Below are 26633 nucleotides of genomic sequence, written 5' to 3' on the forward strand. Positions count from 1 at the left end.
ATTCTATTGGCTTCAAAGGGAGTGCAGGTGCATTTCTCGTCTCCATATAGGCCCGAGGGGGAACTCTGTTGTGGAGCAGATGAACCGTGACTAAAAGCAGTCTTTAACAGCCAGGGTAATACAGGCCGTGGCTGATTAACTCATTTTTATGGGGTTCAGCGAGTGCTTATTAATCTCCCTAAAAGATCTCTGGGTGAGCGGACCCCATACGAAATGCTTTTTGCCATCAAGATGTATTTTCCAGATCTTGATGGTCTAGACGTTGTGGCAGCAGCCGTACCCTTCGGCGTAGATAACCACTGTGCTGTCTTGCAAGATCTACAGAAGTCGTTTGCCTTCTTGTCTCCAATCAGATGCGGCTGTCCAGATTCATGTTACTGGCTGGCTTCCTAAAGTTCGTGTTTTGGCACCTGAAAAGTTGGCGATCAAGCAAGAATTTCGTCCCTCCTACTGTGCTACTGTTCCAGTCCTTGGTCTTCAGGGAACCACAACTGTGATTTTACCTCCACTTCCCAGATACAAATAAATTAGTTTTGTTTCAATTGAACATGTTAAATTACACCATATGGCCAATCCACGATAGTACGCTACTGTGTAGGTGTTCCTACACAGAATGTTGCTTTACAGCCCGTGAGCTCCATCCTTGCTGATTCACCCCTGCTGCAGGAGGAGGATATCGAAACTTCAGTTGACCTGATACCCATTACAATTTCTACACATTCAGTAATGGACATTGTGTATTCTGATCCACCAGCTGATGCCCCATCTGTAGTACAAGAACTAACTGAACTGTCCATCCAGAATCAAAGCCTCCTCTATTGCAGCTGAGTTCTTCTGGTATTGTATCGGTCAAGATAATTTTTCTTCAGACAGTTCTTTGTCTTCTATTTTGCCTTTACCACCAACACGGATTTGTGTTTTCATCTCCTGGTTAAAACAAACTTATCTGGTTCTGCCTTGGATATATATCTGGATCATATTGTCCATGGTATTTTTTATGTGGATAGGGTTTGTGGCTGTTTTTGTCTTTTTGATCAATGGCCATTACCTTCCAGAACGTTCTGCTGCAGAACTGGTGGACGGGGTGTTGGCCCCACATTCTACTTTTGCATAAAATGAAAAGAGACCAAACCCTTGTTAACATTTCAGTGGTCCCAGTCACTGATGGAATTGTATGGGATAAAGTACCATTTGATATATCTGGTCCCACAGAGAAAACCTTATCTGTTCCTACTTTCCATGGGTGATGTCACAGTACCTGGGTTGCTTTCAGATGATTGGGATATTAATACTACGAGTTTGATGTTTCTTGAACTGGAATATTACACTGTCTTTGACTCTGAGGATTTGTATTTACATTGCAGCTAATTTGCTAATTGCCAATTTGTTATATTATCAACATTATGGACATAGTTTTTTGCATAGGACTAGTGGATCATGTCCCCAAGCGCGTTCTTTCAACAGTGTGTGGAACGCAGAACACATCCGATGTCGAGCACGAACACTGTGCGCTGGGTGCTGAGCGAGGATGAGGACTTGTCGGAGCAGCGGATCAGCAGACCACGTTGAACCGCAGCTGTAGTCCACGAAGGCCATCATTTCGTCTCAGCCAGAATTTGACCGGGCGATTCGAGGCAAGGACTGCTCCTGCAAGGTCTGACAAGGTCCCGTCATCGATTCAGGATCTGGCAGGAGGAGAGGTAAGGCATGGGGGCACAGTGCGGCGGTGGTAGATACTGCGTGCAGTGTGTGCCCGGGATCAATTGGAAACAACCCAGCTAGGTCAGGCGGCTTATGGGTGGCCTGGTGTGCTCCCACTCACCTCACTGCCTTAGGTTTAGTTCAGACGTATTGACAGTCACAGCCCTTTTCTCCTTTACTGCTGCTGCTCGGACCTAGTTAGTTTACTTGCACTGCTATAACCTGATAAACAGTCAAAACAGGCAAGGCAACCAGGCAAGAGACACACAGAAAGCTGTACATAATCAGCAATATAGGATTTTATGTATTTGTGTTGGTCGCCACAGGGTAGGCTTGGAGTGGTTGAGCAGAGCAGAGTGGCTGAGTCAAGCTGAAGGGTGCAAACAAGTGTAACGAATGCTGCCCCCCCAAGACTTTGAGCTTTCAGCTCGATTTTTGACCCTGTTCAGGTTGACCGGATTGACTGTATTTCAACCAAGTTTGGTGGTTGGTGGTGTGTGAGCTGTCCAGGAGCCCACTGAGGTCTATTGCGGGTCAAGGAAGTGGGGCAGAGAGAGAGCCTGAGAGCCCTGGAGTGTCAAGGGAGATAAGTGACCTTGTCTTTACCCTTGACCTCAAATTTGACCTTTGAGACCATCTGCCTATCTTGTGTAAATTGGCACGCTGCAGCCATAGCCGGATGCAGAGGAGCATACCCTGTGATCCCAGTGATAGCTGCCCTGTAATTACTGGGTGCGGCTTGCAGCGGTGTGTCAGTTGGCCCAGTTCGTGCCCACCACTGATAGTCCCGGAGCCCCGTACTGTTCTGTTCTTCGAGGGCACTTAACGTAAAATGTTCATCTTCCACGGGCTAATCAGCAGATGTACCTAAAGTGATTCCCCGGAAGCCTCTGCAAATTGGGCATGTTTAGAAGTGGCCGAGAGTTGAGAGTTGACCTTTTACTAGCCCAGGTCTCTGGTCACCCTAACTCTCATGTTATTTTGCTATTTAGCTTCTATTTTCCACTGGTAATATGATACATCGGAAGTTTGAGCTGGAGTCTACACTTTTCTTGGATTGAGATTGGGAATGGTCTACATAGAATGAAGATGCACTCTACGTGCCTGCGATCTGGTCGCTTAATTACAACCTCAGTGTCACGGTCAGAGCCTGCTTCAGGATTGGTTGGAGGTATATTTATTATATATTTAATCACTCTAGTTCCCATAATTACTAAAAACCATCAAGTGGAAGAAACCCAAAGTCCATTTTACCCACTTGAAATCTCATCCCACTGTATTATCTATGTTCACCAAGGGTCTGACGGGTAAAACATTAATGACTAATGAAGAGGGGGCGGTTAATGAGGATTAGTTGGGCACAGATATGGTCATCTCACAATTGATAGCTGTGCACCAGTGTAAGTTATTCGACGTGGTGGTACCCTCCCTATCAACTCAACTTATTCAGCCTATTGAACAACTCCCTTTTATTGTCAAAACAAAAGGATGCTGGTACTAATTTGTTGCCTGAACCTGCGATTATGCTGAAGTCAATGAGCCTGTGGTTATAACTGGTTCCCTAATTGTTGCAGTCAAAATTGGATCCGTCTTTACCTAGAGAGTTGTCTCAAAGGCCCCAGAACTAACATTGTGCAGTGGATTGTAGCTTTGACCCTGGGGACTTAGATGGCTGTACACTACCAGATATTGCTATTCCCAGGGAAAAATCGAGTATTGGGGGACAATCTAAAATCACCGACTACTAGTTGCCCACGAATACCAGCTTAGTACAGCAGTACCAGTACCAAAAGTGTTTTTCTTTCTCGTTCATCAAGACTATTGAAACCTGAGGCGGCCCCAAGTAAAGAAGCACATGGCATTTAGTCACTGAGGGTGAAAATGGGAACGAGGGTTTAAATGAGAATAGGGGAGGGAGGGATACCTTTGATCTAGTAAATGCTTTAGAGAGGATTCTCTCATCAATTTTAACTTTGTTGCCAAAGTGTACTGTTAATTCCCATCATGTGTTTGATGCATGGTCTCCAATTTTAGTGGGTGTGCAGTCCCTTACTTCTGCGGGTACCCATTAAGGAAAGGCGGAATGGGTAGCGATTTCAAAACTCAGGTAAACCAGACTAACAGTGGTAAAAATAATGGGAGTCCAAGTGGGAACTTGTGATGACCTTGGGGATCTTTCAACTGGGTAGTTTGGAGACATTGTAGCAATAAACAGCATTTGTTGTACTGCACCTCAAAATCAGTTGGCCGTGGATTATTACCCGCTCGCCGCTGCGAGGGAAAACAAAGATTTCATCATTTAAGAATTCCTCATCCTTTTATCCATTTTTTTAAAAAGGGATCTCCAGTACATGTGGTGACCCAGCCTCAACAATTGTCCCCGCCCCTTTATTAAACAGTCTATGGCAAAAAACTGGTTTTGCTCTCCATGGGTACCGGGGCATTACAAAAAGTAAACCAAAGAAAATGGAGGTTTTTTGATGTCCCTGAAGAGCTTGATCGTGCTATTTTGCCCCAAAAAGGAAAGGTGTTTAAGGCTGTTGGGTCCCATGTTGGTCAGGAATTGGACTGCCCAGACAAAAATCCTCACCCGTCCTCCTCAAATATGATAGACCTCCCTATATTGGAGGGATAGGGCGAGAGATGGGGTATAAGGATTCGAGGATAACACACTATTATGAAGGGGGGAATGGGGTCTGAATGGGAGAACCTTAAGTCAAGGTCAGATTTGGATGGTATGGAGAGTATGGTAGTAAAAACAAATAATACTTTGTTAGAGGCAGGGCGGATGGTGGACAGTTCTCTCTCAAACCTTTTCCATACGGATACTCTCCATGTATGGATAGATCCTAATCAATCATAAGGGGTGGGGGCCGGTTTTTCCTCTTTTTCCTCACCTTTTGCAAAGACAGTGGAATCGGGGGCAGAACAAAAAGTATAGTGATAAGGTATAAGAAGGGCGTGAGTCAGGGCAAGTATTCAATAGCCTGATCTTTGCTTTCCTGTTTGATAGAGAACTGGACCCTCTTAATAGAAGTTACCTTTTATAGTTATCTGAAATCAAGGACCTGACACTGATAACAAATAGAGATATTGAGAGGGTTTTATTGGACCATCGAAATGAACTCCCAAATTTCAAAGCTACTTTTAGCGCTGGGATAATTGCAATGTTAGTCATGGCGAACGCTGAGGGATGGAAGATGTATGGACCATCCCTGAAATAACATTGCCAGTCCATACTAGATCGGATTGGCGATGGTTGAGTCTTATGGATTGTTTTAGAACCTAGTTGTATTAAATGGGAGATTTCCAGAGGACTCCCCCGCCTCCCTTATGTTTCATGTAAAGTCATTAATTGACTATATGATGGTATCATATCAACTCATTGGAGCATGTACTCAGTTTAAGGTACTGAGGACAGATCTAAGTGACCACAGTATTTTATCAGTGAATGTTGATTTGGAATGTAAAATGCTTGAGCTTTGGAATCTGTGAAATTAAATATGTTCTATTTTGGTCTAATAAAAATATGATATGTTTAGGGAGATCTGTTAAAAATGCAAGCTCTGGCCCCGGTCAGGAAAATCTCATTAGCTGGTTTGATAAACATTTGGCTCTATTTAGATCATGTGGAATTAAAATACGAGTCAATAGCATTAACCTCCTTGTGGTTACTTTGTGGAAGGTAAAAAAGCTCAATTGGGAACTGAATGTCTTAGTAAGGGACCAATTTAAGCTGGCATCATTGACTAGGCAAAGGGAAATTAATAGATTAAAGCGGGTAAGAACCAGACTAAAGGTTTCCGAACATCGGGGTGGAGGATTCCAAATGGATTAAATTGAGAAAGGTTGCACAACCTGGTAGTTCACGTAAATATTGGGCTCTACTTGCTGAACTCTGTGATGGTAGAATTATAGCATAAGCCATTTTAATATCTGATGCAGAATGGACCAAATATATTTCTCAGTTATAAGCACTAAACACTAAAAGCAGGTTTAGCTTGGAGTAATTTCCTGAGTCTTCGCCGGTGAATGCCTACTGCCCTCCTTCCTACAAGGAAATCCCCGCAATGGGGATTCCAGGGCATTTGTTAAGGTTGATCATTGAACTACATTCCTCTACTTGGACACATGTGCGGCTGGGAGGCAACCAGGGCCTGTCGAGTAAAATGGAAACTCATAATGGGCTGAAGCAAGTGTGCCTATTAGCCCCTCTCCTCTTCTCCTTCTACATCAATGATTTGCCTAGCCAGGTTGGGCAGTGTAAAGGTGACTCGCCAAAATTAGTTCTTATGGAATGTGTTGTCTACTTTACACAGATGACACTATCCTATTGGATCTTACTTTTAATAGGTTTACAAAGACGACTCAACGAGCTCGATCATTACTCTGATGAACATTTAAAAAAATAAAATATCTTAAAAAGTAAAATTATGTTTTTTAGGTTTAGGGGATGTAGGGTTAGGAAAAATATACAATGGTTTTTAGGGAAAGACAAGCTTGATGTAGTGAAGCAATACCCGTATCGGGGAAGATTTTGTTCAAACAAGTGCTCTAACAGTGATCATATTGGCCGGTGTAGAAGTAAGGCTATATCACAGGCCTCTGCACTTGGCAGGCTGTACAAATGTGGGCAAAGACATTTTGCAAAGTTTGTCTGCCTATAAAAACAAAATCCCGCCAGTATTGAGCTATGCATGTGAATCTGTAGATGTACAGCTGTGGGACCTTTTTGAGAAGGTGGAAGGGTGCATTTGTTGCTACATTTGTATTATGAACTGTGCAGTCACCATAGCGGCCTTTCGGCTTGAATTTGGGCTTCTCTCAACTATCGTGTTTGCTATGGTAGCATGTTTAAGGTGGGGTAATGCTTTGTTGGAAAGTAATGTAAGCTATAATCATCTACCTACTGCGGTCAAGGTTATCAAGCGGTGTGTGCACCAGCTCACCAATTCTGATCCGATCACATCAATCACTACGCTCAACTCTGTGGACCACCGCTATAAGCCCACTCACCATTAAGCATATAAACAATGACGGGAGTGTATATATCATGTATCACAATTATAAATCAATTATTATACATTATTACACTGATCCAATCCACAGGCCAATGATTTCCATATACCTTTCTTTGTAAAAGTTCATTAAATCATTTCCATATTCTTCACAGTTTTGTAGATCAATCCATCAATTCTTTAGAAGAACAAATTCTTAAGTCACAGCCTACGCGTTTCGTCCTAACACAGGGTTTCATTTTTGATTCTTAGATTTTAAGAATCCATTGTTCGCGACCGATTATATATTGGTCCACCTTCTTATGTTATCGTCTTAACTCTGGTAATATTTTGCTTAGAATATAGATTATATTTCAGATTATTTAACCAACCGGAATCATTCCTTTATAACTGAATTTTATGCCAGAATTGGTATTCTGTGTTCATGGTCCACGACTATTCCGTCATAATTCTGCAAGTATAGTCCTCAATCCGTTATTTCCTATGTTTTAGGTCCTCCAAAAATCTTCCCTCAAGTACTGTCCTTCCCGTATTCCTAATATATTTAGTCTTGATACAAATAGCTGCCAAAGTTTGCGTTCATAAGGTCTGAGCGTTCCTCCCTATTTGCAGCTGATCCTGTGAATCCCGCCAAACTCAAATCATTGGCCTGTGGATTGGATCAGTTGTAATAATGTATAATAATTGATTTATAATTGTGATACAGGATATATACACGCTCCTTTCATTGTATATATGCTTAATTAAGCTCTATATAGGACTCGCTAAGATATGAAGTTTTTTTTTGCTTGAAGGGTAAAAACGTTGTTTTTAGAAACCATGAGAAAGCCTTAGACTTATTTGAAATTGGGCAAAGTGGTGTATGCCCTTTCCCAAAACCTGTATTGAAAACTCTAATAAAAAAATAATTTACAAAGTCAGTCGCAAAAGAGATACTACTTTGTGTTCAGGGCATTCTAGAAACACAATAGTGGGGAGTAGTATGTATAAAATACCACAATCGTTCGTCGTATGAAATATTTCCCCAAGGAGTGTGAAGAACCATTTTGCTGTTAACGATGCATCTTCTCCCTTTGTGTAATATAAGAGTGGCATGGAAAGGATTCCCTAGGGAGAACAGACTTAGTGACCTATGTGAAAATTGGGTAGAAGATTTAAATCATGTGTTGTCTGTCCCCCATTACAACCACAACGACACAGGTTATTGAGACCTGTCTTTCTAAAGTATAACATCACCACTGCAGAGGAGGCCTGGTACTGTCTTTTTGCCCATCTATTAGTAGGTTTTAGAACATTTCGATTTTCAAACAATTCATAAACTCTTTTTAGAGAGATTTATTATGGCTGCGCATAGTTCTGTTATGTTAAACATGGCGGTTGATGGGTAGCATATTTTGCACATTATAAACTAGAAATTCGGGCAAAAATCATGTGTTGTCTGCCCCCACTATATACTTAGTTCTGGTATGCTGAACATAGTCCCTGCTGGGCAGCATATATTGCACATTATAAACTGAAACCTAGTTGACTTGAATTGCAAAAATTAAGCTGCTAGAATATTTATTGGGATAAAGCAATTTGCATATTTTGCACTATATTATAACTGATTATGTAAAGGTTCCTACATATGCGCACTTGCAGTTTATACATTATGTATTGTGACTATATATGGAGTCAGTTTTTCTTTTTTTAAATAATGTTTTTAAATTTCTATTGCATAGTTAAAATATAATTTGTTAGGTCCCTCATTGTATTTAATTTTTTTATTAAGAATAGTATGGTATGATAAATTGGAAATCTTCCTCTCTCTTGTATATTTTATGGGGAAGTACTTGGAGTTCCAAATCATAAATTGAATTGCGTACCCAATATAATTATACTCTATAGGAGCATTGCCTAATTCCCCGTCAGGATAGATCAAAACCACAAAAAATGAAGTACACATATTTCACCGGTTATAACGCGTGAGTCGCACAATCTGAAATATTTTAAATTGGTTCCTACTCCCCTGAAGAAATATATACTCACTCAAAGTAAGCTAATCTATAAGGCTTCTTTTATTGAAGAATTAAGCCTTAAAAGGATATGATTACTGGAAAGACAGTATCGAGTTGAATTCAGTTTGGGGCGCTAAGTCCTGGCAGGTCCAAGGTACAGAATTTTTATTTTGAGCATGTCTCATACCTTCACAAATAATATTTCTAAATGATACTGTCCACCAAACTACTTGTATGGGACTGCTTAAAATTAAAGGATTGAAAACTCAGACTATTCCATCTCTTTCGATGATTGGCAATCTTATACAAATGACAAAGAAAATCAACTAAATGGCATGATACAAAATGGTATGTTTAATTTTTCACTTATGGCTCCAGGTGGATTGTTGATATGGCCAGTGGGTACTAATGTTTGTCATGCTCGTTTTTTAAACAGCACATTTGGGTTCTAATCAAATAGACCGAATCCCGGATATTCACATTCCATGCAACATAAAACAGTGACTACTTATTCTGTGGGTAAAATATGCAAACAATTGTTAGAACATTCGGCATGGTCTGCATTGAAACAACATCTTTCCCTCCGATACAAAGACCTGAATCTGTCAGATTTCCATTAAGGTCCGAAATCGCCCCATTCTTAACGGTCTGTTTATGCTGCTTATAATGACATTTGGAAATAATGCCAAACAGAAGCTGCTGTACATTTACACCCAATTGATCAAGATAATTTGGATAAAGTCCTTGCTGTGGTAGACAACAGTATAAATACTTTGTCATCTCATTTATAGTTTGTATAATATTACATAGTCTGCCAATGATATTGTGCAAAGTGACATTTTAACATTATATTATGGTTAGACTCAACTTAGATCCATAATGCAATTAAGTTGGACACTCCAAACACCGAAGAACGGGCATGTTACTTGGCATTACCTTAATTACACTGCTTTGTTCTTACCATTTAATTTGAGAGGCAAACCGCAATCAATGGCTGTTTATACTATGTTATATATTGAGAAACTTGAACAGATACCATTACAATAACAGAAATACAGTCAGCAGTCTGGTTAGTACACAGTATTATCTCATTACCTATCTCTACTTTTCAGTATACTGCTTGCATGAAACACTTCCTGGTGGGTAGCTACAAACCTCTTGGGAACAGTTTTATACATGAATCCAGTATGTGGAGTCATTTGCTGTAACAACGTGCGGTTTCCTCCTCTGCACTGGAGTTTTGATAGTTCAATCTGGCCTTGCATTTCAACTTTGAAAATAGATTTTAATAAACTGAACAGACTCAAATTATTGTTTCAACAAGAAGTGGCTCTTACTTCAGCTTGCGAAACCTTCGAATTGCACGTAGCGAGAACATCCAATAAAATACAGTCTTTTTTAAACATGAATCTCCCCCTACATTTTTACATTTCAGTGAACTGATACATCAAATATTTAATGCGTCTGATACCAAGGGCCTTGGCCCACTTTTTTAAACTTGTGGGCTCTTGCCTTGTGACCTCATTGCAAACAACATTTGGGGTAATGCCAGCTTTTATACATTCTATTTTTTCCAACGTGCTCAGTGGGTTCCCACTGTTGCCAGTCTTAAGTTTGGGCATTGTAGTATAGTTCCTGCAATCCCGCAATGGATGCCCCTTTTGTGGTCCTTCCAGGGCAGGAATTGCTGCAGCAATAAAATAAGTGCATGCTACGACTCTTTGGAGTAGTGGCCCTGGACGCTCTGGATGCCCATTTCTGTTTAACCTTCCGCTACGGTTACTTCACCTGCGTGCAACCGGTGTTTAATTGCATAGAGTGCACCTTTCAATGGGCCCTGGAAGTCTGCCTCGCTACGCCATCACAAGCTGCCCTTGATTTCAAACTCTTGACGAGTACTTTAGTGACTCATCATCTGGACTCTTCCTTGGGCATGCAACTGCTTCATAGCCTGACGTTATGACCAGTGGCCATCGACAGTTTCTGTGCAATGGCACAGCATCTTCTAGATCTCAGTTTCATCAAAATCAAAACAGGTCTTATCAACATCTGGCACTGAGGAGCATGTTTGTTCCTTCGCCCTGCTCAATTGGTTTGCTGTTATTTGTCTTTCGAAAGGAGCGGATTTTATATTGAAATTGTTAGCCTCTCAGTTGGCATCACACATTTTGGTGTCCCCTGGCACATTTTGAAAGATTATAATGATAACACTTTGGGACTGTTTATTACCTGAATTCTGTTGTCACTTTTGGTGCTACCACCCTGACCAAGGGGAGGGTGTCATATGTCCCGTGCATGCCCATTGCCATTTTCTCTGTTAGCTTGAGCGTGCTGCAGTCTTTACTTTGCACACGTTATTACACGCAAGTATTATGCTTTGTGCTATGCTGTATTTTCACACAGAACTTACTGTTATGTATGTGTTCTGTATTTTCCTGGGATTTAGTCTGAACACTGTAGATAAGGTCAAACAACAATGCTCCCTTGTTATTCTGTTTTGGTCAGGCTCTAGCACATAGACAAAACACACACATGCAGCTGTTGTTTGGGAACATATACTCTTTGTCATATAGGCAAATACACAGACGAGATTGTGACTACACCAGAGATGTAGAACCTTCATCTGTGCATGCTAAGGTACTGGGTCTGCTGCAAACACCTGGCGATCTTTTGATATGTAAAGAATTTGCTTCTGTAGAAGGGGAGGGGGTCTAGTTTACCCTGTCTTATACAATAATTTTTGGATTACTTACTATGCCGATTGTATTTGTATTAGGAATATTCTCGCCTATTGTGTCACGTATACTACATACTAGATCACAATAGTTAAAATAATTATTTTAACCTTTTCTTCAACAGCTGCAAAAAACAGGAGGCTTTGAATGTAGCTATCTCAGGCCCACAAACCGATAGGAATCCAGGCTGACTGCTAGGTTCCAAATGATCCTCAATGGGTGAGGTCAGGGTCTATGGTTATTGGGAATGAAAGATGGGTATCATTTACCTCTGATGACATCTATAATTAATTATTTGGTATTGCTAGTATTTAGTTGCAATCTTTAACTGTGATTTTCGACTGTGCACTACTCCATCAATCCTTTTCAGGAAATTGTTGGTGTAAGGGTCAGTAAAACAAACAAATATGCATAACAAACATGAGAATAAGAGACACTAATATGGTTAAGAATACATATTTACTGTAATTGGCCCCGAGGACGAGAGAGTTGTGAGACAGATGTAGGCCATCTGTGTGATTTAACATTTTGAGAAATACAACTTTAAGTCAAATAAAAGCTTTGAATCACTCAACCTTTGGTTTAAATGTTTTCTAAATACTAAGTTGCCTATACCTATTTGTAGAGGGTATGTACGCCAGTCAGGCTAATTGATGAATTGCCCCAGTAAGAGAAAAGTGAAAATATTATGAAACTTGGGAGCTGCCAAGAGAAGATTCTGGACTCAGAGTAGAAAAAAGACCAGACATAGCTTATGAGAAATGTTACAAATAAACCTAAATCAGAGGGTCACTGCACAGCAGATGCAGACAGATAAACAAGTAAAACTGAGTGGTCAGCCATGCCAAACACATCTGACAGAGAGAGAGGACTCCGAACAGAATCAACTTTGACCATCATCCGGCTAGAAGATAGTTACATACCCGTCAAGAAGGTCATTAGCGTCTAATAATCTTGGCGCTATATGGCTATCTTGGATACCAGAACTTCTGAAGCAACAAGGAAGAGCGAAATTGGCTGGTAGCCAGGATCGGACTGGCACATAACGCAATCTGACAGTGCCAGAAGGGCTGATTTCACAGATCACTCTGTGGAGCAGTTTTTTGACTGTTAGTGGGTAGGTTTTATGGTCTGGTGAGGCAGTTTTTGCTGTTGATTTACCACAAACGTTGCCTGCAAAAAGCACAAATGCGTACCGTCTCTCATACCTTGCAAAACATCTTCATACCACTGCCTTTAAAAATGTTTAAACGGTCTGGATTTGCAAACGTGGGAGATTGTTTTTACCTATTGGAATCGCTAATGTGGGCCACTTTAATTTTGTGCCCTGACCCTGCTTGTAGCTAATTTGGTCAGAAGGCTCTTGAAAGTGTTACCTTAAATAAAGATATTTCCAAAGGCCCTAAAGATAGAGTGTGAGAGAGAGAGAGAGAGAGAGAGAGAGAGAGAGAGATACATACATACAGTGATAAAGGACAAATTTATGAACAAGAATGAACAACGAAGTGTTTAGAGTGCTGGACGGCTTATGACACAAGTGGAAAGCCATATTTAAAGTTTAGTGAAGTTAAAGATGAGCAAGCATTCCTCTGGCATAGAAAACCATTCTCAAATGACAATGGATGTGGAAGCCAGCTGGAAAGGTGTGATGATATACAGATTCAGAGAGAGTTCCTGAGGTTACAGACTCTTGCCTCGAAAAGTGTGTAAAGATGACAGCTCCTGAGATGGTTTGATGGTAGTTCTTAAAGGATAAAAATAGGAGCGGTCCTAAATGACTGAAAATGTCCTTTAGTATGTTGCCAGCTAACAACTTTGAGTTGGCAGGTTCTCCAGCTATGAATTTTTATTGATCTATGGAGTACCCAAGGATCCTCGCTCAGCACCACCCTCTTTAACTCTTCTATGATACCTCTGGTCAGCATTGCCAAAACACCAACACTAAGACCAACTTCCACAACTGTATGACAGACGTTGCTAACTGGATGAAGAACAACTGCCTGAAGATCAACTCAGACAATACAGAGGTACTGATTTTCTGAAATAAAAGCACCCCATGGGACGCATCCTGATGGCCTTCGGAAATTGGACAGACTCCTACTCGCACTAACTACACTAAGAACCTAGGCATCATTCTAGATAACAAACTAAACAGGACAAATCAGTTCAACTCCATCTCCTCCTCTTGCTTCTTCATCATCCGCATGCTAAATAAGATATTCAACTGGCTACCCCAAAGCCCAAGACGCACCATCACCCAGGGCCTCATCTGCAGGTACCTGGACTACTGCAACGCTCTACGCAGGGATCTCAGCTCACCTCATCAGACGACTACAGACCATACAGAATGTCACAGCCAAACTCGACCTGGATCTCCCGAGACAAACCCCACTGCCACGCTGTACAGAAAGGATGCCAGTTCAAGCTCCTGAACAATGCAATCAAGGCACTACACAACTGCGGACCCACCTACTTGAACCACCACCTGAACTTCCATCAACCCACTATACACCTCAGCTTCACGTGCCTGTCTCTAACCATTATACCCCTCCCCCACCCCAAAATGTCCGATGTATTAGATACTAAGTCAGCTGCTCCTCCTACCTAGCAGCGAAGACCAGGAACAAGCTACCTTTTCACCTACGGACCTCCCCATCACTTTCAGAGTTCTGAGAGTCCTTGAAAATCCAGCTATTCAGCTAATTAACTGGCCCTGCAAGCGCCTGGATACCCTCACAGGTGACAAGTAAGGTAAGGCTCTGTAAATCTACTGATTAATTTCATAGATTCACAAGTTTGAATGATTTGCTCTTGGCATGTTGGGAGTTCCCACTGTAACACATATATTAGCAGTAACTCCAACCTTCCATACAGTACATAGAAAACTATTTGCTTCAGTAATCCATTCATCAAATTAGAAGGGACCCAAAGTCTAAACAATAAGGTGAAAGTAGAATAAACTATTTCCTCAGAGGGTATCATACCACATTCTACTGCACATCATGTGAAAGGGAGTACCCTTCTGAGCTAAGCTCAGAAACATATACTTCTATTCATTTACTAAATTATTAGCATGTCCATTGCGTCCACAAATTTTGTGGGACAGTTCATGCAGCAGTATTAATGTACCTAGACTCTAGCTCAGCGGAAATCTACAAACTCTTCTCACAATGTGCAAAACAAAGTCATTTTATTTAGACTGTGTGCTCCCAGTGGCTAAAAGAGGCTGTATACTGAAATTCAGCATTTTTCATGCACAGATTGTCTTTATCCAACAGATAACCTAAGAACTGTACAATTTGGCAGACCTTTTTGAATAAGTCTATATACTACTGATGAGGAGCCATCTCCTGAACCAAATAAACCTCAGCAACAACAACTTGAGGGAGAGCAATCAGAGAGGGCACGATCTGGCAAGGAATTGACTTCTACATTAGGAGAACTGCCCGAAAAGCTCACAAATACGTTTTATAGGTCAAGTGAAGTGTTACAGGAGGCATCTCCTGCGCAAAAATGAATAATTGAAAACTTGGTAGACGATACAGTTGACAACTGCCCTGATGATAACTGTTCCTTTCACTTTCTGAAGTGCTTTACAATTGAGAATGAAATGTGGTGTTGGTGCTTTTTTGCTCACTAGGAAGACATCACCTACATCCAAATCATCCATAACTCTCGTCATGTACACACCGGCAATGACTGTTAAATCAAAGACACCATTATTGCTGTCAAGTTCACCCGTCGACAAGGAACTCAATGACATTCATAGTGACAACACCGCTGCTCATATCAAAGACCCATCTGGTCAATCAAGTAGCACCACTAAAGCCTCAGGATACCTGGCTCAGTAAGGTGTCCCCTTGTCCTCCTAAGACATTCTCAATCTCAAGATGACAACAGTTTTTGGACCTTAACCAGTACAATTCAACTTCATGTCACAACTTAAGACAAGTAAGAAAAAATTAACACCCTGAAAAGAAAGGGCACCTAGAACCTCAATCTGGTGGATATTATGAGGGAGAAGTAAAGAATCTTAATCCAGTTTCAATCAAGGGATGTCCTTGGCAAACTCTGTTGGTACTTTAAAAGTGTGTAAGTATTTGAAGAAGGAGCTAATACACATGGAGGTCCACACTTGGTGTACATACCATCTGATGGTTCAAGGAGCCATGTAGTTACACAATATACACTATGGTAATGGGGTTATCCGTATACTTCCTTCTGGGTTTAACACACACGTGGTGATTTGCCTTGTGAATATACCCAACAATAATGTATGACTGAAGTGGCAGAAGCGGTATAAAAGCATTGTATATATAGGACAAATAGGAAACAATGTACAGTGTTCTACCATTACTAATTTAATATTTTGGAGGAAGTGCAGCTATTAGGTAGGCCAGAGTGCTGCAAGGCACTTTCGAAGTGATTTATTTAACAAAGCTGCAGGTTTTCGACTTCGGCAAGGTGTATATAGTACTGTGTGTAAGGAAACTAAGTGGCTCTTTACAAAGTTGGTGATTTAAGATTGTATTTGATTTATACACATTACTTTCTTATCTTTCTGTAGTCCTGATAAAGCCAGTATTAATTGGGGCTGAAAAGCATTGACTTATGTGGAGGAGCCGATTTGTGGAAAACAATTAATGAATAGTTTTAAAGCAGGTGGGTACAGTCACCTGGAACAGGCAAAACAAGACCCAGTTGTTAATCATTATGGGCGATACTTCATTGCTTCACCGCAGTGCGTCACAATATCACAACGTGGTGCTGTGGCTGAGGTACTCTTACAAGGCCTTTGAACATCATGACCTTAAGGTACAGATCACATCTTGGCAACATGTTGGTAAATCCTTTGGACCCTAGTTAACCTACTTCAGTGTCACCACTGATCCCTTGTACTTCTGCCACACACATCCAATGCTCTTACAGGGTCACTGTATCTAGACAAATGTTTTTTTGTTTTTTTAAGATAGGTTTTTTGATTCTCACCACCTCACCTATAGTGAAAAGGGTAGAACCTTGTCCTTTTATCCTTACCATCAGACTTACAGCGATGGTCAAAAGCTTCCTTGACATTTTTCACTTTCTGGGACAAGCGAGGTCCACATACACATAAGTGTGTAATCACCTGGGATGCACAGCAGACAATGCTATTCTACCAAAAGGTGAACTACCATTGGAAATGTGTGGGTAGTCATATAGTCCCATAACAAATCATGAACAGCCACTACTAAATCTTATTACATCTGGTAGAACTCTGGATATATTCAACCAACACACGGTTAAACCTTTAGACCATTCTATTGCTTTGGGCCCAGTACAGGGGGATTCTGAAATGTTTAACACCACTTTTCTCGAGAACATCACGCATAAATGAAGACATGAATTGCACTTCATCATCAATTAATATACATTCTGGGATACCTTCCTTAACAAAAACGCAGACGAAAAGAAAATTACTCAGAGTTAGGTTGATCAAAACATTTGACCTCAAACCACCTGAATAAATGATCAAGTACAAGTGCCTACCTTGCCAAGGGTGGTAAAATCAGAGTGTCCCAGAAAATCTAAATCTACTCTTTTCCATGCCCTTAAAAGTGCAGACGTCAGAAATTTGAAGATGTTATGGTTATCAAAGGTTTATCACTTCCGCAAAACTGTAACAGTCATTTACAAACCTCTAACCCATTTTGGGTCACAAGTACTCTTCTCTAACTCACCTCTTAGTTAACGTTGAGCCAAGATGACTATTGTATGCAACTTCCAAAATACTTTCCCCAATAACCATTAGTGAGAATAACTTTTCACCACAAAAAAAAAAGAACACTATTGATCGCAGATAATTTGTTACTCAATTTCCGGAACAGGTAAACATCTTGAGGGACGGCATCCATTGGGCCAACTGTTCACTAAGTGATTCAGAACCTGTTGTATGATAGAATCACCCCCACTTTGAATTTCCACTGCTTCATATTCCCACAAATTGCTTTGTTAAACTCTGAAGGGAAAATTAAACACTACTTGATGTCAATGATCGACTCATCATTTTTCCTTTGAATGAGCAGCATGGATAAGCAGTCTGCTCATACATTTTGAGAACCGGGGAAATAATACTTTGAAATTGTTTTCCAGTAACTTTGTCACAAACCTAGCAAGGCCACTTGTAGTTTTACTTTCATACCCGATAAAACATACACCAGAAGCTTGTGGTCACATTTTAGTACAACCAGCATTCCCCAAAATTTTGCCTTAAACTTTTCTACACTCCATACGCACACCAACATTTCCTTTTCTTGTGGTGTAAAGTGGAGCCTAGAGTTCAAGAGGCAAAGCCTATTGTGTATTCTTTACAACCATCCACTCCCACCTCAGCACTGCACCTAGACCATAGGCACTAGTGTCATCCGTGATAGGACAGGACCTTTCCTCTGTAAGTGGATGAAGTGCTGGAGCAGTGGAGAGTTTCTTTTTCAAATAGACAACCACTAACAACTCACACTCGTAATTCCGTTCAAATGTGGTTTTCTTCTTTAGCAGAGGTCTATAAACCGCTGTTGCACCTGCAAAACCGTTTAGAATTTATCGTAAAATACACAGATCCCAAGGAAAGAACATTGTTTGTCTTTAGCGGAGGGATATGGAGCCTAGAGTATGGATTCTACCAGACCAGGTCACCACATAGAATGTGAACAGGTCATCAAAGAATCTGATGACATATTCAAGTTCAATGTGATGAATGCATGGCATACATGCATTGTGGGCACAACAGTGTTCTTTGTAAAGCTTTCAGACACAAACGCCAAACAGTTTAGCAACTGAAAAATACATATTACTAGTACATTTAGCAACATCCTTTCATTAAAGTATCCTTACCAAGGGGCTGCTGAAAGCCACATGCATTAGGTGCGGAGTGTTACTGGGATCTGCTCCATCCTCTACGCAGTCAGTTTGAGAATTTAAATATTTTTTGCTCAGTGTCTTCTGTTTCGACTCACAGTTTACAGAGGTATAAGCAGCATCTTCAAAATCTTTATCTGGTTTCTGGTACGATTTCAACCTCATAGCTGATGAGTCACGCAAGAGATTAGAGGGAACATGCATTTATTATTTGAAAAGGAAATGCACAATACATACATTTAGCATAACAGGTAACTACTTCCTATGTAACTTACAGAAGAAAATAGTACTAACAGGAATATAAATTAATCGAATGTAGAAAACATCTGCTAAAGTGACATAATGCTTAAAAAAAAATGAAATAGACTGACATTGTCCAGTTATGAGTAGATGAGTCAACCATATCTTAGGCCCAAATGCACTACTCAAACTCACAATTCACTGTCAATAATATCTCACTACAGACATCAATTGTAAAGTTAGTGTGTTTTTAATTGATTATGTACTTTTTATAACGTAAAGTATGTTAAAAAAAACTAAAATACCTAAAAGAACAATGAGCCATAACTTACTCTTACCTTTTTCTGTAAATGTTATTACGTGATCATATATTGCATATACCGCCCATATTTTTATTTAGCACTATTTCGACAGACTTCAGAGCCAACCTTGGTCAGCCATGCAAAGCAAAAGTTGTCCGGAAGGTATGGCCTGGACTAAGGTCCTGAGGAAACCCCATCCTACAATCAACCCCACTGCTAATGGAATTTAGCGACAGCAGATGGCTTCAGGCCATGAGCTCTCATTGGGCAGAAAAATGGGGCGGTCCCAAAACGCATTTTTCCCATGCAATTTCCCGTGGAAATTTTAGATACTACTACAGCCCAAACCGCTGGACGGAATTACACCAAATTTGGCAGAAAGCTACCTTGTGGTCCTGAAAGAACCCTTTTTTAGGTCTCGCCTAGGCAGCGCTTGTGCGGTTTCCGCCAGACATGTTTTATTCAGGATATGGGCTTAATAAGCTCTGGAATGGAGAAGTCAGGTGCACACCGTTTTAATCCAATTTATCGAGTTCATATGCTTTGTGCGTGCATTCTGAGTTCGTGGCTTACCGCCCTTTGGCCACATAGGTTATTCAAACAGTATTGGGTTTGGGGAACGAGATCTGTTCCCTTACTAGAAGCACAGCTTAAGAATGAGTTTTGCAAAAAATGTACCACCATAAAGTTCAGTTGTTAATCTTTTTAATCAAATTAGTTCCAAAGTTACTCCATTTTATTCTGTCGCAAGATTACTGGCCCTTCGTCAGGGATTCACTGAAAGTATAAAAGGGAACATTTAAATCTTATGCATATACGGACAACAAATTGTGCAGTTTTTATACTTTCAGTGAATCACTGACGAAGGGCCAGTAATCTACGCCCGAAATGCATTGGATATTATTCACTACCGAAGATGAATTATGTATAAATTCCTACCGTAGAAGTTGAAAGTCCTGTTGGACATGTCTACTGTATCAGAATCAGACATACATAAATATGGCTACTCTTGCGACAGAATAAAATGGAGAAACTTTGGAACTAATTTGATCAAAAAGATTAACAACAGAACTTTATTGTGGTACATTATTTGCAAAACGCGTTCTTAATAAGCTCTGCCCATTTCTAAGGACTTCCCCTGTTACATGTGTTGTTACTCGGCACTTGTGAGCACTATTTATTTCTTTAAGATGGAGCAGTTGAAGCCAGTGCTCCTGGTTTACAGAGCTCTGTTGTAAACAGGGCTGTAAATCTGGCTCTTATCTTGCCACATTTGCTCTGCATTCAAAGACCAAGGTCTGGGTTGGCTGCAGCTGCCTCCTCCTCCTCCTCCTCCTCCGCCTCCCTCCCGCTTTTGAAACGCACAGCTTGGCATCACTGTCCCTGCCTTCATACGGCTGCTGCCACCTCAGTCTCAAAGCTCAACAAGCATTTGCAATGCAATATGTCTTGCATTTGCTTCAACTTGAGCTATTGGCATTGTAAATAACAATGCATTTTATTTATGTGTTTTGAAAACCTGCAAGCAGTGCGTAAACACACTTTGTACTTATAGTTGTTGCTTTCGAGAATCAAAACTGGCAGTAAAAGAGGAGTATTTACAATGCCAATAGCTCAATCCCTCGCAAATGCGAGACCTATTGCATTGGTAATGCCTGTTGTAATATGGTGTAAACCCCTTCAGTAGTTTTGGAGTTACTAAGTTGAGACATTATCATTAGAATACAATTTAATTCTGTCTAAATTATTTCCTATCTATCTCTGAAAATATGCACTTGCAATACCCATAGTTCTTAAAACATCTCGGATCGAACCCTTACCATTTTCATTATGGGAATACTCCGTTCCGGCAATGCTGCATCTGCGGAAGAGCATTTTGTTTTCAGTGAGAGTTCCAGTTTTGTCTGAGAAAATGTACTGAATCTGCCCAAGGTCTTCAGTGATATTTAAGGATCGGCACTCTATCGTGGATCCAGATTTTTCACAGTAAAACTCCGCATCTTTTTGAATAAAATAAATCTGTGCCAGTTTCACAATTTCAATTGAAACGTAGAGAGAGATTGGTATCAAAACCTGACAAAACAAAGGGGGCTGATTAAAGGCGAGAAAAACAAAAAAGTACAATTACATTGTTTGTCTTTATTAAATAGGTTACCTGCAATAAAATGATATTTGTCCAGAACATGTAGAATCCTGCTAATGCTGGAGGAGTGTGTTTTCCATCTTGCTCTGGTATAATAAACAGTGGCATTTCTGAATAACGATTCAACCATATCCAATGACCTACAAATATAAAACCACACAACTGTCAGTTTTGATCCCTCCATATATTTGGAAGCTACTGTTGGCTAGCGTGTGACAACACCATGGCAGCTTCTTTAGACCCTCTTAATTAAGTTAGAAATGAAAACGTATGCTAAAAGTCTATCCTTGCAGCAGTATCCCATCTGGCTTGCTAGTTTTCTTTATGCAGAGACAATATGTGGACAATGCTAGAATGCAATCTCTAAACTCTAGCATATCACACTGGGAGGTAGTAATGTGGCCATTCCCTTGGGACTATGGAGTGAGGGTTGTACTGCGCACTCAGTTTTCAGTTAGTAATCCCTGGTTTCAATATTTTTTTTTTCAAAACTTTTCACTGTGCGTGCTAAGTTGGGAGGAGGGCGCTAACCTCCTATGCATCAAAAGTACGTTGTAGGTGATAAGATTATCACTGACCCAGCCTGCACTGCAGGTGCTAACCATTAAGATTAGCTACTTTATATGAAATTGTTTGTATGTTAATCCTTTCAAATAATGCTCCTACAAACCAATGTTTAACAAAATCATGAATCTTTTCTTCATTTATTTGCATTACTTTCGTGTCTCAAACATTTTTTTCACATACAAAGACAAAGTATGTTTGACTTCTCCTTTAACATGAAACATAAAAAAATTCACATTATCACAAAACTATTAGTTTGATGCTGTCGTAAATCCCAATGCATTTCGAGATCATGTGATCTCTTCTTCAGGGGAACTGCAATGTAAGAAAAATGGTAGTATATATCACATTTCATAAAACAAAAAGGATCAATATGTGTTATAGAACAAATAATACCAAACAGAAACAACCTGACAATGATGATTACTCAAAATATCAACAATTGAAATTGACTCGTTTTTGTAACTCATTCGTTGTTAATGTTGAGTTTCTAATAACGGAAATACCACTGAAGTACTAACTCTAGATACTAAAAACTCGCTTATTGAATAGAAGAACACACAGTTATTGTCATTGTAATAAGCAAGCACTTACCAACGGAGTAAACAAAGTTGTGTTTTCGACGCTAGCAGGAGTAGTGCTAGCCCCTTTGAGGTAGTTCTCACAGAACTGAAAACAAGCGATAACATAATAATCGCTATCAAGAGTGAAAAAGACACATGGCTCATGTTGCTGTAAGCAACCTACTGCAATAGAACTAGCTTAATTAAATTTGCGATGAAGCATACCTGTAACCATACGTTGAATGAAGTGACTGGAAGTCTGCCACTTTCAGAGAAATTCCTAAAACAATAATAGAATACTGTTGTACTGATTATGAAAATGCAACACTCTAGATGAGTCTGTGTGTCAACTAAATTCACTTGATACCTGTAGTCCTGATCGCTATTCTTTTCAGACGGAAATCTCTGATACTGTGACGTCGTGCCCTGTAATTGAACGAGGACGCACTGGTCAGACATATCTCCCTGAGTAATTGCGGGTCTTAGCTGAACAAAATTCAAGATTAAACGATTTACCTGTACGATTCGTTTCAACGTGTTCGCCGACTCTCCAACACTCTAAACGTCGATGCTCATGCACCAGGTGCGTTTAAAGATATTGTTATAGAAAGAGGACTAACACCTACACGCAAAAGCGTGTCGGCCATATTGTAATGTGTAAACCATCCTGCACAGAAATATAATGGTAACGGCCATGATAGTATAATCAAATAATGTTATACACGACTGTCAATTCGCAACTACTGTCACCGCGATGGTACATTCTGACTTCCTCATGCGAGAAAATGAATGTAATAATAATAAAGTTTCATGCAGAAATATGCGAAGTTCAAATGTGAGAACTTTCAAATGTAACACGTTCTGTCCGATAAAGCAATGCGTCTAAACTATCTTGCCTTTGAACCCTTGTTTAACTGGCAGATGTAGATTCGGTTTACAATTTATAGAAACACAGTCAATTTGCTAAACAATACTAGAGTTATCCTATTTACAATGATGTACATGTTTGTTGAATTAAACAATGATTTCCAGAATTTAATGGCTGTTTAAGAATACATCAAATCAATTTAACACAAAGCAGATATTCAACTCCTCAACTCTAAATCTAACAGTGGCTAAAATGTATCTCATTCCATGTAGCTAACTAATCGAGCTCCTCTATTTGTTATGTGAGAACCATATGTCTATTTATGCTCTTGTTTAATGGGCGTTGTAGTAACTTTGATGTGTGAGGCTATCATGTTGGTAGCTTGTCGATTTCTAGCTAGTTTGTTGATCTCAATCAGATCGTGAATTCTTTATAAGTGGCACACCATATCGATTTTGTTATTGAGGCCCTTCGGAATCATAGTTTCCATGTGTTTGATCCACCAAATCTCTCTTTGCGTTAACCATTTGAAATTGTCTCGATCTGTTTTCTGATCTATGACTTCTATGACTTGGAATCGTAATTGTGGTATGGTATGTTTCATTTCATTCCAATGTGTAGCCAGGCTCGAAGAGGTAGATGAATTGCGAATACGACCTTTGTGTTCAGATATTCGCGTTTTAATTTTTCTGTCCGTTTTCCCTATATACAATTTGCCACATGGGCATTTTATGCTGTACACAACATGAGTGGAGTTGCAATCAGCTCTATTTCGTATCTTGATAGTTTTTCCTGTTTGTGGATGTTGAATGGTATTACCCACTATTACGTTATTACAATGGACGCAGTTGGCACATTTTTTCATACCAGTTTGTGTGGAGTTTAATTCAGCAGTAATAGGTTTGGTTACCATCTCCTTGAGATTCTTGCTGCGTTTGTAGGCAAATAATGGTTTGTCTTTGAAAATTCCTTTAAAATCTTCCTCAGTTTCAAGAAGTTCCCAGCGTTTATTGATGATGTTTTTGATTTGTGATGATTGGGTTGAGAATTTAGATACAAATACCATTCGTTCTTGTTTGACTTTGTCTATTGTTTGTAATAAATTTCTCCTGTGAATAGCTGCCATCTTTGCTTCTGCTTGTTGTTTAATGGGTAGCGGGTATCCTCGTTCCATAAATTTAGTTGTTTGTGATTGTATTTCCTGAAAACAAGTTTGCTCAGTGGATGAAATACGTTTGCTCTCATGAATTGTGAGAAAGGTAAATTGCATAGTAAAGCTTTGGGGTGAAAACTGGTAAATAACAACGTGTTGTTACGGTCAGTCGGTTTATGAAACACTGTAGTTTCTAGTTGTCCTTTTTTGTGAATCATGACATCTAAAAAAGAAATCTGTGCTGTTTCTATGGTAGATGTGAATTTGATCCTGTTCTTGGTATTCAGTTCATTAATCTGTTCTTTGAGCATGTCATCAATAAATCTTCTGAAGAGGAACAGGCGTTTCTTCCATGCTGTTGCTGTCAAAAGAAAATCGTTTGTCGAATTTAGCCATAAAAATATTGGCAAAAACTGGAGCTCCTGAGAAACCCATGGAAGTTCCACTGGTTTGGAGATAATAGTCAGATTTCCATGAAAAATATGAGTGACTTAGACAGAATTCCAAAAGTTCTAGTGAAAAGACTTTGTTAGTTGGTAAATCAGTAGTTTGCAGCAGGGCCCATTCACAGGCCTCAATTCCTTCTTGAATAGGTATTGAGGTGTAAAGAGAAGTTACGTCGATGGTGCATAATGTAATATCTTCGCAGTTTCCTGAGATGGTTTGGAGCAATTGCAAAAAATGGGTGGTATCTTTCAGGTAGGTTTGCCAATTTTGTACAAATGGTTGAAGGAATTCATCAATGTAATGTCCCAGAGGTTCAAAAACCGATCCACATCCACTTATGATGGGTCTAAAAGGTGGGGTTTGCAAATTCTTGTGAATCTTTGGCAACATATAGATTTTTGGCAAGCTTGGTGAGGTGGTTGTGAAGAATTTTCTGGTGTTATTGGTGATCCAACCTATGTCGATTGCTTTCTCCAGAATGGTATCCAATGTGTTTTTGATGTCATTTATTGGGTTCTCCGAAAGTTTCACATATGTTGCTTCGTCTTCAAGGTGTTCGAATACCTTTGTCTCATAAAACAAGGTATCCATCACGACTAAAGCTCCTCCTCTGTCTGCTAATTGGATAGTGATGCTAGAATCCTGGGCTAGTTTTTGAATGATTTTTTCCTCATGTTTGTTCATATTTTTCCTGGTAGGTTTGTTCCAATTGATACGTTGTAAATCTTGTTTTACTAAAACTTCAAAGGTGTCTAGGAATTTTTTGTGAAGTTGGGGGCATGAAAGTGCTGGGTTGTTTGAATTCCTTATATTCGCTGGTGAAGGAAGAAGGTGAAGGTTCTGTGAGTGTAGGTATCACGTTGTTGAAAAAATGTCTCACTGGTAGTAGTCTCATGAATCTGAATACGCTTACTTCAGTGTTGAAGTAGTTGCTCGAAAATGTGGGAACAAAACTTGTCCCTTTTTGAAGAACTTGGAGTTGTTGTTTGTTCAACTCTTTGCTTGATATGTTTATCACTAAGGTTTCGTTTTGCTTCGTAGATTCGATCTTACTGGTTCCTTTGCCGCGTCTGGTTTTCGGGTGCCTGTTTCTGGTGGTTTGCCCGCTGCTGGACCCATGTCTAAAAAACTCGGTTGTGCAGTATTTTGGCTTCCTGAAGCTTATGGTTGAGTGCTGTCTGATGTCACTGACGATACTGAGCCGCTTATTGGCGTTAGGTCTTTATCTGATACTATACTTTCCTGGGATGATGTTATGGGTCTTGGGGGCAGTTTGCGTTGTGCATACACCTCCGCCCAGGTGTAGACCTCATTTAATTTGTAATGTGTAGTATCTCATTTGACTTTCTGCAACTTGCGGTCCTGAGTGTCTTTTCCGTATTTGTCTAATTTTTCCTTCAAATCTTTCAAGATGGTATTCCATTCCTCTGATTGGATTTGGCATGATAATTCATTTGTTAGCAATTCTAGTTCTTCTTCTAGGTCTTTGATTATTTTAGCCAACTCTTCCACTAGCAGTAGTATTAAATCTAATGAGCATTTATTAAGTATAGCATGCCATTTCTCCATAAAATGTTTATTGTATTGAAAATTGAACAACATTGGTTTTATGGGTAACCGTAATCCACGGGGAATCCTCTGTACTTTGTGATACTGAATGAGGGTAGAAACATGAAGTTTTTGGTTCAGGACTCTTTTAGACAAAAATTCCAATTGTCGCAGTTGTTGGGGTATCGATCCGCTTTGTTTGCTGAAAGTTTGAATGTCTGTTATTAAGGCGTAAATGTCCGAAGCTTGTGCTGATGTATAAGTTTTGGTTTCCGCTTTGTTATCTGTGATGTTTGATATAGAATCGAACTGCATGGTGGTGGTGCAGCAGTACTGGTTAGCGTTATCAAGAAATTATGGAGTGAGGGTTGTACTGCGCACTCAGTTTTCTGTTAGTAATCCCTGGTTTCAATAATTTTTGTTTCAAAACTTTTGTTATGTTATGTTAAGTGGCATT

The 26633-nt window shown here is 39.9% G+C and overlaps 1 protein-coding gene across 1 annotated transcript in view; it reads right to left on the reverse strand.

Annotated features, from left to right (window-relative positions):
- The window catches only part of ATP10D (ATPase phospholipid transporting 10D (putative)), a 772711-nt gene that overhangs the window by 358367 nt on the left and 387711 nt on the right, over positions 1-26633 (reverse strand). Inside the window, exons 8-10 of the mRNA XM_086962685.1 lie at positions 21046-21173; positions 20711-20963; positions 18325-18515 (exon numbers count right to left, since the gene is read on the reverse strand). Of these exons, the coding sequence (XP_086818811.1) occupies positions 18325-18515; positions 20711-20963; positions 21046-21173 (572 nt within the window). The remainder of the gene's footprint in view (positions 1-18324; positions 18516-20710; positions 20964-21045; positions 21174-26633) is intronic.

The sequence above is a fragment of the Lissotriton vulgaris genome, chromosome 3_1 (assembly GCF_964263255.1).
Source record: "Lissotriton vulgaris chromosome 3_1, aLisVul1.2, whole genome shotgun sequence".
NCBI classification, from domain to species: domain Eukaryota; kingdom Metazoa; phylum Chordata; class Amphibia; order Caudata; family Salamandridae; genus Lissotriton; species Lissotriton vulgaris.